This window comes from Salarias fasciatus, chromosome 6 (assembly GCF_902148845.1).
Source record: "Salarias fasciatus chromosome 6, fSalaFa1.1, whole genome shotgun sequence".
Taxonomy (NCBI): Eukaryota; Metazoa; Chordata; class Actinopteri; order Blenniiformes; family Blenniidae; genus Salarias; species Salarias fasciatus.
In genome coordinates this window covers 19,787,536-19,800,419 of record NC_043750.1, presented here as the reverse complement: position 1 = coordinate 19,800,419, position 12,884 = coordinate 19,787,536, and the positions used below count along the sequence as shown (strand labels likewise).

General features: G+C 42.3%; 1 protein-coding gene across 4 annotated transcripts in view; it reads right to left on the bottom strand.

Moving 5' to 3' along the window:
* The window catches only part of npnta (nephronectin a), a 51,708-nt gene that overhangs the window by 27,859 nt on the left and 10,965 nt on the right, over window positions 1–12,884 (bottom strand). For 2 of the 4 annotated variants that reach the window (XM_030094595.1, XM_030094597.1), the window contains exons 3-4: window positions 7,021–7,071; window positions 3,649–3,741 (exon numbers count right to left, since the gene is read on the bottom strand). In XM_030094595.1, coding sequence (XP_029950455.1) covers window positions 3,649–3,741; window positions 7,021–7,071 — 144 coding nt within the window. The remainder of the gene's footprint in view (window positions 1–3,648; window positions 3,742–7,020; window positions 7,072–12,884) is intronic. The other 2 variants (XM_030094596.1, XM_030094598.1) reach the window with 1 other exon arrangement.

Genomic DNA, 12,884 nt, shown 5'->3' with positions numbered 1-12,884 from the left:
AGAAAGCACACAGCATTATAACAGGCATGCGATACTTAACCTGGAGCCGCCTAATTGCCACCAGCCAGGAAGACAAACAGAGTCAGTGAAGGATTAGTTCCTAAACCAACAACCCCGGAGGACCCATCCACACTTAAACTGGTCTGAATTCATATGGGGATTAGTGGGAGCAATCAAGGAATATTCAGTGGCTTTTGCCAAGAGAAGGAACTGAGAGCTCCAGATACAAGTTCATTTTCTAAAAAAGGAAATTAAAAAAAAAAAAAAAGATGCAACGTTCACTTCAATCACAGTGCTCGGGTATCACTCTTGATGGAGTATTAATTATACATCTGCATGACAGACAAGGAGGAAAAGAAGAAAGTAACATCTGGAGGAGTCGCAGCTGTATCGCCTGTGAAGTCTGAGTGTCATTCCTGAAAGCAAACTCTTTAAAGAGCGTCTGAGCAGCGGGTCAACTACACCTAATTAAATCCACCTGCACAGAATAATCATCTTATTAAAATGATTGGATCAGCAGGGGAGGGGGTGCTGGCAAACTATTAAACAGATTATCCTCATAATGAGTTTATTTGTTCAGAGAGAGCGTATTCATCCATCCTCACTATGCTGTAAGACAGAAACGATTCTCATCCTCATGAAGGCTGAAGCACCTTCTCAGGATGATGGAGATTCTCAAAGCAGCACTTATTCTTCCTGACAGCTAAGTGCCTTGTTAATTTAATGATGAACACAATCAGATCCATTCAAATTATATCCCACTCCAGCCTGGAGAATTTATTTGAAGGGGCCGCAAATGAAATCACAATAAGCACCGAGGTTGAATTATTTGGCGGATGAAAAAAAAGCTGGCAGTAAAAATAACCCCGGAGTCCTCAAAGTATGAAGTAAATCTGTCACAACAGTACCAGCTAATAAAAGTTCGACGGAGGAAAAACGCGGCTCAGATTCCAAGTGAAAAAAATCAATACAGTGTGCGGCACGCTTGTGTTTGGTGTAAACACTAATGTGTTCTCTGTGGTTTGTTTGTTTCTTCCCACAGTGTTCCTGAGGTGTTTGACACTCGTGTTAACCAAAGCGCCTCCGGAGTGACGCGTCTGTCCTCACCTCCGACTGAAGCAAAGGAATGTGCAGCGAGTGTGTGGGCGAACATGCATCTCGCGTTAAATTAAGTTAAATTTTAACCCTGAAGTGACATGAGTTATGATCCCCGACGACTCAATTAATTACTTTTAGACTGAATGCATGTGAGAAGGAGAGTCTGCTGTGCAATAAACAATGAAAACAAGATAAAAAAATGTCTTACACATGCAAGCTACCGTGTAGTCGGGTTCATTTTTTTGTTTTTTGTCATTTGAGTGAACAAAAAAAGTCCAACGCTTCCAAATATGAATTGCTAAGCAGCACAATTTGTGCAAAGTCATGTGATTAAATGCGATCAGTCTCTGAATGGAATCCACTACCAGCAATAAACACAGTCATTAAGCAGCTTCCCGGGGGACACTGCCGTTCACAAAACAAATTCACAGATTGTAAATTCATTTAAAAGCTATCACGCTGACTACTTGACCTTTCACAGCGCCGGGGTCAGAAAAGCAGCTCTAGGCAACTTATACCGCTCCTCCAATTGTTTCCCGAAGATAAATGCGGCGCTCCACGGGGACAGGATATTAGAATGCTTCGAAACATTGCACACCTGGCACATCAATAGTAAACCTCAAGTCAATGTTTAACAGAGTCTGCATTTAAATGAGAGAATCTAATCTCTGCTCGATGAATAATTAAAATGGTTTCTGTGGCGTGGGGCAACTCAAAACAGAATCCCAAGGTTATCCACCACCTATGTGGGCCTGAGAGGTCAAGTCCTCCGTCCTGCAAAGAGCAGCCGGAGCTTAGCGGACAAAACGGGAGTCTGACACGCTCTCGAAACTACAGTTTCATTTTGAAAGGTCTCGGAATCACATTTGTCAGATAAGTCCGTCTGAATGGTTGGCAGCGGCGTGTATTGTGGTTGGATATGGGACACGGATCCTTTTTCCTTTCTCCTTTGTTGCAGATTAAGACAAAGTAGAGCCGTCTGGTCGGGCAGACAGGAGCCACCTATAGCCTCAAAATGCAGGATGAGTCATTTGGAACATTCCGGAAAGGATTTCAACACCCCCCCTCCTCTCCCTCCTCCTCCCGCTCCCTTGTTTTTAATTACACACTATCCTATTCCTGTCTTAGGGCGTGAATTCCACAAGTATTTTCAAGCCGCTTGGATACACGTCAACTTATAGCTAACTGGGAAGCTTTAACGCTTTTCAACATGTCCAAACTGTCAGCGCACAGAAACGCAGGCAGCCGCCACCACACACCAGGAGAAAGAGCGAGAGAGAGAGAGAGAGAGAGAGAGAGAGAGAGAGAGAGACAGAGTGAAAGAGGTGAAGAGAGGGGAGAAAAAACACACACTTTTCAATAGCATCGGTTGTACTCCGCCAGGTCGTGTAATCTCAGGTCAGTAATTGAGATGTTATCTTCAGAGGAGAGGATGGACTCCCGGGATCATTCAACATGCTCTCGCCACTCATTTCCCTCGGAGCTGAATCAGCTCTCTCTTTCCACCGTCCCCCCCTGTGATTAAAGCATCTCTCCACTGTCGGCTCGTGGCAAACCCGTTTCCGCTCTGGTGGCAGCTTTGATGCGCCGGCGTTGTGCCGTGGAGATCTGGCCATAATAAACAATGATCAGACTGCCGTTTCTCAGCGCGGGCGGTTCTCCTTCGCTCGCTCTTCTTGTGAGAAATGTGTTCGTCAGCAACTGTGTGTCGCTTAGAGGACGGGCACCATAAGTCTGGACGGTGCTGTGTGTTGGGAATAACACGCTACAAAAACGTCATTGCTTTTCACAATCATACGATTGTAACTGATTACTTTTATAAAATTAGCAACATTCACATTTGCTGTATTACTATTTTTGTAAATACGAAAAAGTGAAGTTATTTTTTTTTCTGTGCTACTCATTAGCCAAGTGAAAGTTACTATTTCGCTAGACTCATGTTTAACTCAGAAGCAGTGCTTTGAACTGAGCCAGTTCTACTGAAACATGAATTACGTTACACTACAATGTTAACACGACCCTGTGTTCACTGTGCCTGTGATGCATTCAAGGCCCTAAACACACAAGAGCTTACGTTTGCTTAAAAGAGGTGGCTGCATGTTTTGTTCCAGGTGTTTACGATGCTGCTGCTTCTTCGTGTCATTAACTCATAAATCTTTCTTTTTTGAGAGCCATTTATGTCCACATTATTAAGCATCTTCCTGCAACTCACTGATATAACTTGAGCTTAAAGTAATGAGTCAATCAGTCATTATGCTGGCCCAAACAGACCGAACAGCTTAATTAATGTGTCACAGCAACACTGGAAAAAAAAAAAAAAAGGACAGCTGTGTGTGCATATTATAAAACGGGCAAAGTCAAAGGAGAGCAAAATAATACAAGAGTTACCTTCTTGGGTGAAGAATAATTGAACTACTTTATCAAGCAGTATCTAATTAAAAATCAGCTGCTAATTTGCACAACATTGAAAATACAAAAAAAAAGCACAAGCAAAGCAACACCATTACTGAGGAAGATCAAAGTGTGAACAAGGCGCAGGTGAGAGCTCACCTTGATTGCAGGTCTTGCCGGTGAATCCGGGATGGCATTTGCACTTATTCGGTCCCACGCAGTCTCCGTGCTTACAGCCCGGCTGGCACACAGCTGTTCAGAAGGATTCAGATAGGAAGAGACAGATCAGCACAGAACGCCGGCGGAGTACCTGCACCAGATCAGGACGACAAAGCACTTAATCCGACCGCTTCTTGACTTCCACAACCCCTTGGCTGCAAATTATTTGTTTACTCCACATTACAGCAATCGGCTGGCATGAGGCCTTAATCATACAGGAAAAGTGTTTGGCTGTTTCTCCTTGTGTGACAGTTCAATTATTACTCACTATTGATAATGGGGAATCCATTTTCAGCTAACCGCATTGTGCATATTTCCTCTTTTTGCACTGTGGAGGAGCTCAGAAAAGTGGCATTGCCTATATTGATATTAAAATATTTGACGCTGCATGCGATAAATCGGGCATTTCACCTCACAAAGTTTTGATTCTCCCGGATTGAAAATGCAGCACTGATGTTTGAGCTGGCGTATTGCCGACAAGGATTATCTCGGCAAATAATACTCCCCCAGAAGATTGAAACTGAAACAATTAGAGCACCAAAATAGTAAATCATAATTAGTTCCTCAGTAAAAAGCTGCTCTGCAGATCATACACCGTGCGTGGCTGAGAATATTTAGAGTGTGTACTGAAACGTGGCGCCCCGGCTTCCGCGCCTTCCTTTCTCCCTCAGCGAACTGGAGGCTTGCCTTTGCTTATCTGACTGTGCTTTACTGCAGCTTACTGCTAAGCATGTCTGAAACACCAGGCTTCAGCCAAGTGTTGCTAATTTTCATTAAAAGCTTCATTAATTATGTCATAATAGAGAAGACTTAATCGTCACTGTCGTTTCGGAGGCCGTACATACGTGTGTGCATATGTTTGACTGTGTGGACTTTGTGCATTTGTGCTCTGGGGGGGAAATTATGGTGAAGAGAATTTATCACACCAGTCAGTTGGCTGGTGCGCCGAGGTTTATTCATGGCGATATAGCTGCACGGCTTGTTAAGCTGTTGTGTCGGCAATGCCTTAAAACCAAACTCGAGAACAGATTTTTGAAGCCCATTCCCTCAAATCTGTCTGATGTAGCTTCATTATTCACTTGACATGTTTCTCTGGGGTGAAAGGTGGATTACAGGGCAGAAGAATAAATTTAACAGATGATCTGAGTACAAACAGTGCTGCATTTAAATCGCACAGGAAGAGTGAAGAAGGGTGTGAACCGCGGATCCAAATAGTTTACATTAATAAAATGACTCCATGATAAATAAATCCATATGTTTGTGCTTTAATAAAAGCATAAAAATAATAATGCTCGGCATCTGGTGGTATTATGAGAGGGTAAGAGCAAATTAAAATGCACTAAACATTAATGAAACATTTTCTACCAGTGTGCTTGTAGTTACACTTTTTCCACTGAAGAACATGATGACAACTATATGCCAACAACAGCAACCTTATTTTAAAATGAAAGACTTGGTAGCAATTTTTGGAGCGGCTCTATATCCAACCCAAATCCTAATTTGAGGAAAGAACATCCATAGAGACATTTATATTTATGCTTGTGCAAGTAAATTATGAGATTGAGCCAAGATTTCTGTGCTTCTGGCTACATGTATCAGAAAAAGCAACATGTCCTCCTTTTTTTTTTTTTTTTTTTTAACTTAGCACTTCCTCCAATAAGGACCATGATGCTTTGAGAGAAGCCAGCACTATCACTGTGTTTGGTTTACTTCACTTATGCTGCCATAACATATTAACTACAAGCATTTGATGCACATATCATGTTTGACAAATCCAGCAAATCCTGGTATTTTAATACTATTAGAATAGCTTGCTTGAGATTATATTGCTTTAATGGAAATATTTAAAGTCGCCTGAGATGAACTCTAGGCAGCTACTTGGTATATAAAGGAAAATGTAGAAGAATACTGTCTGTGTATGAAATGCAAAGGTTCAGAATAGTGTTACACTCTGAAATTTTCACCGATATTGTAAGCGGGACAATCCGGTAAGAACAACTCGGGTTTCAGTCTGCAACATTGTTCCAGGTGAATTCAAAAGGAACAAAGGTATGAGCCGAATCCTTCCACCCGTGCAGATAACATCTCCACACTCACTCCGCTTTATTAGGCTATGTAATCAAATAGAATGAAGGCACTGTTAGCCCACTTTGACAGTGATATGAGCCCGGCTGTTAACATGTGGAGCGGACAGAGTTCACAACTACAAATTAAAAATGGCCCAGACTTCTGGAGGCCAGGAAAAAGTGTTGCACTTTTACTTTTTTAAGTACTTTTGTTTTTGTTTTTGCCAATATATATATATTTTTCTTACTCTCGTACATGGAGGAGGATTTGATTATCAGGATCAGAGGCGACTGTCAACACACACCGCCCCTGAGGGTATTTATACGCCTCTGGGCTGGCGGAAAGATCGGGGAAATGACCAGCGTTCATTAAGTGACGCGGAGGACGGGGCGGACTAAAAGTGGCCGTACCAACTGGAAAGGCCAAACATAGCGTGTGCGATCCTCCCTCCGTGAACGCCATGAAAACATGGCGGGTGATGACACACTTTCGCTCAGGTTTGCATCAGCCAGCTCTGTGGACACGAGACGGCAGCGTTCCTCCCGTTTATCCGCTGGTCATGACAGGCTGAGCACAACGTGCCAATATATCTTCAGGTATAGGTCATTTACTGTTTTTTTTGTGATATTTTCTGTTAAATCTAAGTTCGGTTTTACATTTCTGGGATAGTTTCCGATATTCAGTGTTGAGAAATGACAGTCATTGATGAGTCTAACCTATCATTCTTGCTCTCAACTATAGAAATGTTACAGATACTTGATGAATAAACTAGGAGGGCTTTGGCACTTTCAACCACAAAAACCAGCATGGAGTTCTCACATGTCTCAGACCACATGAAAGACTCTGAATATGCTCCCCTGCATCATAAATACTGTATAGATGTTTTACTGATATTAATTAAAAAACATTATGGATTTCAGCTTTAGGGGCTTCATTAGTATTCCAAAAGGTTGACCAGCGGGCTGGTTGAATATTAATAAGTCACTAAGAAGTTCAGCATAATTCATGTCAGACATGGCTTCAGGTGAAACGGGGTCTGCGGAGTGTAAGCTGTTTGCATAGATCCGAGACCAGAGGGGGGAAGATGGCCGCTGCCAAGGGGTGTGAGGTGTAGCTGGCGGTGACGGTGGGGAGGGAAGGGCTGGTCCTGACTCCATAAATAAGTGAGAGAGCCCAGGATTCAGAGGATGTGCCCCCAGCAATACTTGTCTAGCAAGATTATTTCAAGAAACATGTGGAGCTAACCTTGGGGCTGGCACCTTATCCCGACTACTCTGTGAGTTAAGGCGAAGAGAGCTGCAAAACAAATAGCCAGACAAACAAAGAATGCAAGGCATTGTTGAGAGAGAAAACAAAAAACAAACAAACAAGGCATGACGTTAGCGGGCACAGCCTGGTCACTTTGACAAGCAAACAGTCCTGGAAAGAAAAAGACACACACACACACACACACACACACACACACACACACACACACACACACAGGTCCTGGAGTCCCACATGTTGCTCGTATTTTAAATATCCACAGATTCTCAAAGTCTTACACTCTACAGTTGTGTTAAATAATACCAAACACATGATTTAAATTTCACCATATATCAGTTCCAGCTCTAATGAGTGGCCCTCTGCAGCAGATAAAAAATGACACACTTTTTGTTTGAGCCGGTAGTAATGAGAGTGAGCGGAGCGGACAAAGAAACCATACAGACAATCACGATAAAGTGAATGACTTAAACCGAGGTATCGCTTTTCTCCTTTCATCGCTCTCTTGTAAAGCTCACATTACCAATTCAAGACTCCTGCCCTAATCCAGAACACACCATTCGAAGAAACAAAGACCGCTCTCAATCAAGCTAAATCCCGCTCTCAGTGGATTTGTGAAATCTACCAGGACCTCAGTAAATTATAATGTGTGATCCATTTAATATGGAGATGATATTCAAGCCATTCTCTTTACATGACAGAGAAAATCGATGCGCATCTTCACTCAAGCTGCTGCAAAGTAGTGTGGGAAGATCCAAGTTAATCAAAACTGAAGCCCACCGAGACCCACCAGAACCAAACCACGAGTTACTTCAACTTTTCCAAGGTTCAAAATAATGAGGGAGAAAATACCGTGGCATTTTAATGTTTATCCTACAAATCTTTTATAATGATGTCTCTATAATAATGAGACAGAAATGCATGGAACTAAAAAAAAAACAAAAAAACAACATGACCTATTTCAGTCACCTCGCCAGACAATACCAGTTTTTATTTTTCTCTTTTACCTTTTTTATTGTAATTATGTTGTGAGCATCGATTTGAGGGGGTGTCTTGTATCAGAAGGTCGTGTGTGTAAAACTCTCGGGACTCTATTAGCAGAGATAGAATATAAGCCTAAAACTGTGTTTGTTAGCAAATGATTACCTGTCATGTCAATATGATTGCTATATGTGTTACCTTTTATTGAGCCCTTAATATTTACATGGGAGAAGTGGCGACTGAACTGACCACAATAAAAGGACTCTCTATAATGTGCAGTTTTACTGTATTTTTTATTTGAGGGGGGTTCAGACTCGCCAGTCGGTATCTGGTGTGACCACACAGTGCAACACATCTGCTTGGCACAGAGCTGATCAAGTTGTTGACTGAGGCATGTGGAATGTTTGTCCACTCCTCTTCAGCAGCTGAGCCAAGTTGCTGAATATTGGCAGTAAGTACACTGGCCATGCAAGAACCGGGATGTTTTCAGCTTCCAGGGATTGTGCTCCGAACGTTGCAACATGCTGCAACATAAGGTGAGGGTGGACGGCACATCAAAGGGCCTCAGGATCCCATCACAGGATCTCTGTGTATTCAAAATGCCATCAATAAAACAATCCCGTGTACACTGTTATACACAACATGTGCCTGACCAAACCAGAACTCCACTGCAACCAAGGGAAGACCTCTACAACGTGCCGAACACCACCGAATGTGAGCGTTTTCCCTCTAAAGTTAGTGACGATGATGAACTGCCATGATGAGGATGACGAGCATGCAGATGAGCTTCTCTGAGACGGTTTTATTGGATATGCAGACCGATACTTGCAGCAGCAGACGGTGTGTGGACGGGAGGCCGGTCGAATGTACCGCCAGATAATCTGAAACGCCTTTGGAGACGGCTTATGGTATCAGAATGGATCATTCAATTCACAGGCAACAGCTCTGGTGGACATTCCTGTAGTCAGCCTGCCAATGGACCTTTAGCTCTTTTCATACATGCCCACCTACTCAGGATCAGCTGTATGTCAAAGCTGAATTTTCAGACGAAGAAGTGTGAACAGAATCATTATTACTTTGAAACATTATTGACTGTGTCAACTGTGAGCATGTGCAGTACTCAGTGTTTAAAATAGTTGTTTTTTTCCAGTTTACACAGAGATGGAGATCAGTGAAATTAAAAGTAGTTTTCAGTTTTCAGTAACTGCCAAGGCATGGATGTGAGGCACGGATTCCTGTAGAGAGCTGAAGACGAGCTCTGGTATCTGGCACCAAGGCGTTAGCAGCAGATGAATTAATCCCTGGAAGCTGTGAGGTGGGGACTCTCTGGCAGAGACCACCTGCGTTAATGAACACTGGCCACTTATGAGCTTGTCGCCGGTCCACCGGCTTTCATCCGATAACCTCTTCGACCACGACAGACCGGGAACAGCTGCCGTTTTGGAGATCGTATCAGCTCCCATCAAATTTTCCAGCCATCACTATTTACCTCTTGTCAAAATTGTTCAAATCCTTCTCCGTGCCCATTTTTCCTGCTCCAGCAACAAACTTTGAGGATAAAATGTTGACTTGTAACTGAAAATTTCACACCCACTGAAAAATAAAGTGATATAAAGATAATCAGTATTTTTCACTTCACCTGTCAACAGTCATAAAGCTTTGTTCGATTGACGTACATGCACATATGTTCAAAGTTTTTGAAGTGTTGAAAAGAGTACCCACATTGGTTTTACACATCTAAGCTTCAAAGGAAGTACTATAGACCCGACAGCTGTGTAATACCCCGAGTAAACTCTCTAAAGTCTGAGGAAATAAAATCCCACTTTAGGCATAAGGCTTCAATTTTTTTTTTTTTTTTTTTAAGAGGCTGAGTTACAAACGGACTGTGTGGAGTTTGAAAAGTGTGGGAGTTTATCAGGCAGGATGGGTCAAGGAAGACATTATTGAGCCGTATTATGGGAAGTGTAAGATCCCGGGCTTTTGGGAGGACTGGTGCTCGCTGAAAGTGAAAATATCTGGACAGTGATGCTTTTTTTTTTCTTTTAAAGCTGTTCTCTCTCTCTTCACAAAAATAACTTAAGTGAAAATTGCAAAATGACTGGATTACATGTGTTTGTCTCCCATTGCTGCCCTTTTTTATAATGCATCTATAATAAGTTATTTGACTGATGACTGATGTTATGGTGAAAATTTCAGATTTGCAGCTTTTCTGAAAGGTTCACATTGTGCGTTGAATCACTAAATTAAGATGAAAACTGTGAGCACCGTGAGGCACAGTGAGCAGGTTTGCAAATAGAACACTCCATTTCAGTGCAGTCTGTTGACAAAACAAACAGAACCTTACTCACCACCTCATAGGGTGCAGTTATGCGTGTTATTATGACTATGGACCATGTAACTGGACATAACTGGGAAATCTCTATTTTCTCACATGCATTTTATTTACAAAACTACAATATTTCATTTGTATAAATCTATTAGTTGCAGAAAGTTGTCCTGCTATATTTATGGTCTTTGGAATCTGCAGAATTACTGATGGCATTCATTTCAAACTTAACCTCTTTCTTAATCTCCCACAGTCAGCATCACCTGACATTAACTGTGGGAAAAGATCAAAGCTTCTCCCCCTGAATGTCTGAGACGACCACTTTGATTCAGCCACATCTCGGATCAACTCGGTGAGACAGCTTTTCATCTTCATCAAGGCTGCAGGAGGGGGCGGGGTGGGGGGAGTTCTTTTGTGTGATTACAGTAAACTGTACAACACTGGAAACCCACTTGGAAATGGAAATGTTCACACGGTCACAGTGGCGGCGGTGAATCGCTCGTGATGGCAGCTGGTTAGAATAAGTAGCTTCAAGTGTGGCTTCGCCTGCCGGATGGTCTGTCAGAACATTATGAGTGGAGCTTTGGCCTACTATAAATCTAAAGCTCCCCTCTCCCTCTCACGCTCCATCTGCCTGAATTTTCTCACCCCCTATGCTACACATCGGTCGCCGCCGCTACAACAGCAATCATCACAAACTCCACATCTCCAAACCACTTCCCTTACACTTCAGGATTTTTCCATTTTCAGTCCTTTCTCTCCTCTCTCCATCACTCTTTCAATTCTGGGAGCTTGGGGGAAGGGGGAAAAAAAAAATCAAGGTTGATTCATTAAGTTTCTCATTCATTGAGAGAAGTTGCACAAAGATATCGCTGAGCTGTGCTGCTGAGGAAAGCCACAGTCTGACAGATCCAATCTATTCCCATCCGCACTTAAACTGACAAACAGCTGGAATCACCGACGACTGCATCCTCCCACACACACACACACACGCAGACAAAGGCACACACACACACACACACGCACATACCAATGATTACGCCCATTTTCTTCCTTAAGCCTGCTACCTCCTCGCAGAGGTTTAAATCAGCGCCTCGCTGATTTGATGGGAGGCTGATTGTACTTTCAAGTGAGCGGATTCCGGCTGTGCCCAGTCGGACACATTTGGAAGTATTAAGGAAAGCCCACCGGATGATTCTCAGCACATTTATGGACTTGTTGAGGCGCCGGAAGCTGGTGAAAGTAGTAGCTTGATAATATGGTGATCCCCAGAACTATTGGGTATTTTTTTAGGTCAGCACATGTGGAACTCCAGAACAACAATGAAAACATGATCACACACTGCTGGTTTGCAACCGTCTTTACACACATTCTGATTTTTTTTCATGATATGCCAAATAAAGGTGATGTTATAAATCTGAATACCTGTAAAAACGAAACAACAACAAAAAAGTATTAACATGCCAATGCAGAAATGTTATTCAGCGATACTTGCAGCAATACTTTGTCTCCCCTCAGAACTGCCAGCTTAACGTGGTGGGGGAGTATGGGAAATTTTTTGACACGAAGTAAGGTCAAAGCTTGTTTCCCAGAACAGTTCAGTTTTAACACACATTTCTTGTGATAAAAATCCTTAAGATTACTATTATAAGGAAATTAATATGAAACACATAATAATGTCTTCTCCCTTTGAGGATTCAGATGAATAAATCCATTTTCTTCTTGCATCCTAAACCAAAGCGGCTCATGATTCCACTGGGATTCAGTGAACTCTGGGAAGTGAGGAGGCAGACAGCCCAGTACAGATGCACCGCGAGGAAATGGGCAGTGAAAAACCTAAATTCTGCCAGAATTACCACTGAGTTTGGCCTCCTGTTCAAGCAAATACGATCAAATGATACAACTGAAATAATGTCTATGTTGCCTGTTTCATTCCAGCACAAAAAAAGTAGGGAATTTTTTAAAGATTTCACCTACTGTATGGGAAAAGATAAAAACTAAATATTCCTGCAATTTTCACCCATGAAATCGACCCTCCTCCTGCTGTGGGCCCAAGTCTCTCCCAAAAATCATTAGCATAACTTGTTATCTGACTCCAACTGTTTATATAAGAATAAAATTATCATATTTTGTGCCTAATAGACATGAAGCATGAGGTGGATGAAAGAACATTTGTATAACAAAAACCTTGGGTTAATCTGGCAGAGCTAAAAGGAATACAAACCACCGGGGCCGTGAACTCCAGTGATATTGTCTGTATACACAAGAACAGAAGAAGAAAATCTCGGTGTTCACGCCAGCATTAAGTGAAAGCATGGCGCTCTGCCACAGCTACATGATCCTGGAGTGGTAAAATAGCTGCTAAACCCAAATATTTCTGCTCTGCTTTTTTTTTTTTTTATCAGCATACACAATTTTAGACCCGACCAGCAGTGTGTGACATATTTCCCACAAGAAAATGTACAAAACATATTTGAGTTGAAAAAAAAAACAAAAAAACAAGGTACAGCATGACGGCATAAATGTCAACACCTAAGGA